At 35.1% G+C, this 1,879-nt stretch overlaps 1 protein-coding gene across 1 annotated transcript in view; it reads right to left on the reverse strand.

Moving 5' to 3' along the window:
* GPLD1 (glycosylphosphatidylinositol specific phospholipase D1) overlaps positions 1–1,879 on the reverse strand; it is a 75,472-nt gene that overhangs the window by 56,319 nt on the left and 17,274 nt on the right. The window contains exons 6-7 of the mRNA XM_011998202.1: positions 1,817–1,865; positions 1,094–1,148 (exon numbers count right to left, since the gene is read on the reverse strand). Coding sequence (XP_011853592.1) covers positions 1,094–1,148; positions 1,817–1,865 — 104 coding nt within the window. The remainder of the gene's footprint in view (positions 1–1,093; positions 1,149–1,816; positions 1,866–1,879) is intronic.

Raw genomic sequence — 1,879 nt, forward strand, 5'->3', positions numbered from 1 at the left:
CTGGAGTGCAGTGGCACGATCTCGGCTCACTGCAAGCTCTGCCTCCCAGGTTCACATCATTCTCCTGCCTCAGCCTCCTGAGTAGCTGGGACTACAGGTGCCCGTCAGCGCAACTGACTAATTTTTTGTATTTTTAGTAGAGACAGGGTTTCACCATGTTAGCCAGGACGGTCTCAAGCTCCTGATCTCGTGATCCACCTGCCTTGGCCTCCCAAAGTGTCTTTGTTTTTTTTTTTTTTAAGAGACAGGGTCTCACTCTGTTGCCCAGGCTGGAGTGCAGTGGTGCAGTCATAGCTCACTGAAGCCTCAAACTCCTGTGCTCAAGTGATCCTCCCACTTCAGCCTCCTGAGTAGCTGGGACTACAGGTACTGTGCCACTACACCCAGCTAAGAATGGATTTCTTAAATAAGACATCAGAAGTACAGATTACAAAGGAAAAACTGATATATTCAACTACATGAATATTAACAAATTCTGCTTGTCAAGATACACGATAAAGTAAGTGAAAAGACACACCACAAACTGTGAGAGACATTTGTAACAATTAAGTGACAAACTGACAAGACAGTAGAAGCCAGAATATGTAATACTTACAAATAAATAAAAAGGATAAGCAACCCAACAGAAAAATAGACTGAAAATTGGAAAAAGTTTTTACTTAAAATTAAACACAAATGATCCATAAAATTGAAGAAAAGTTTGACCTCATTAGTAATCTGGGAAATTCAAATGGCAGCCTTAATGAGATACCATTACACACAAACAGGCTGGAAAATTTTAGCAGCTGGACAATACTAAGTATTGGAGAATGCAGAAACAGCAGAACGATTATACAAAGCTGATGGGAGCATAAGGTGAGATGATGATTTTGAAAAAGTAAAGTTAAACTATGACTCAGCAACTCCATTCAAAATTGGGTGGAATTCAAGTTTTCAAAGAATCTACTTAGACTATGCTAATATGCAGTTTTGCTTTTCAAAATTTACCAGTGCAGAAGACTTCTAATTATACTGTAAGTTATATTTTCTAAGAAAAAGAGTTGGTTCTAAATGCCATTTAGATATCACATATTTAAATGTACATTGCTCTTACCAGCGTCGTGCAAGGTAATTAAAATTAAATTCAAACTGGCTCAACACATCTCCTCCTAGGGTATGAAAAAAATATTGACATTTGGTGGATTAGTGACAAACATAGCATGCATCTTTCAACATGAGGTCTGACAAGTCAGATTACTAGTTTTTCACATTATTACATGTTTTTGTTCATTGTTTTAGGTAAAGGCATGCTTTTTTTTAAAGAAAAATTATCTTTTAAAAATCTTAGTGAAACATATACATTAAGAAAGAATTAGCCATATAACCAAAGGTGATTTTTGTTTTACTTTAAGGAAATATCTACCATAAGGGTTTCTTTTAATAAACACCATTCACCACCTAGTTTAAATATTTAAAAGTAATTTACTACTACAGACAAAAGGTGGAATTTAATAAAGCTAAAGTATTAGGAGAGTAGGAGACACTAGCTAATGAATTTTAACCCAATGTATACGTAAAGTTTTTCTAAAATTAAGACATGTCAACAACAAAATGTAGAGTTTTTAACAAAAAAAACACATATAGACACAAGTTTTTAGAAATACATCTCTATGTTAAATGAGGTACATCTCTACTATATATGAACTGCAACATTAAATAGAAAATACATGCAACAGGCAAAATATTAAAGACACACATATTTAAAGCACAGTGGTGATGTCATTATAAGTGAACTATACCACAAGGAGAAAATTAAGCAAATGGAAACAAACGGTACCAAAATCACCAGCCGAATGAGCCTCAGAATAGGAGCCGTGAAAATCAATCTGAGAAAGAAAGA

Source organism: Mandrillus leucophaeus, unplaced genomic scaffold, assembly GCF_000951045.1.
Source record: "Mandrillus leucophaeus isolate KB7577 unplaced genomic scaffold, Mleu.le_1.0 Scaffold56, whole genome shotgun sequence".
In the NCBI taxonomy this organism is placed as follows: domain Eukaryota; kingdom Metazoa; phylum Chordata; class Mammalia; order Primates; family Cercopithecidae; genus Mandrillus; species Mandrillus leucophaeus.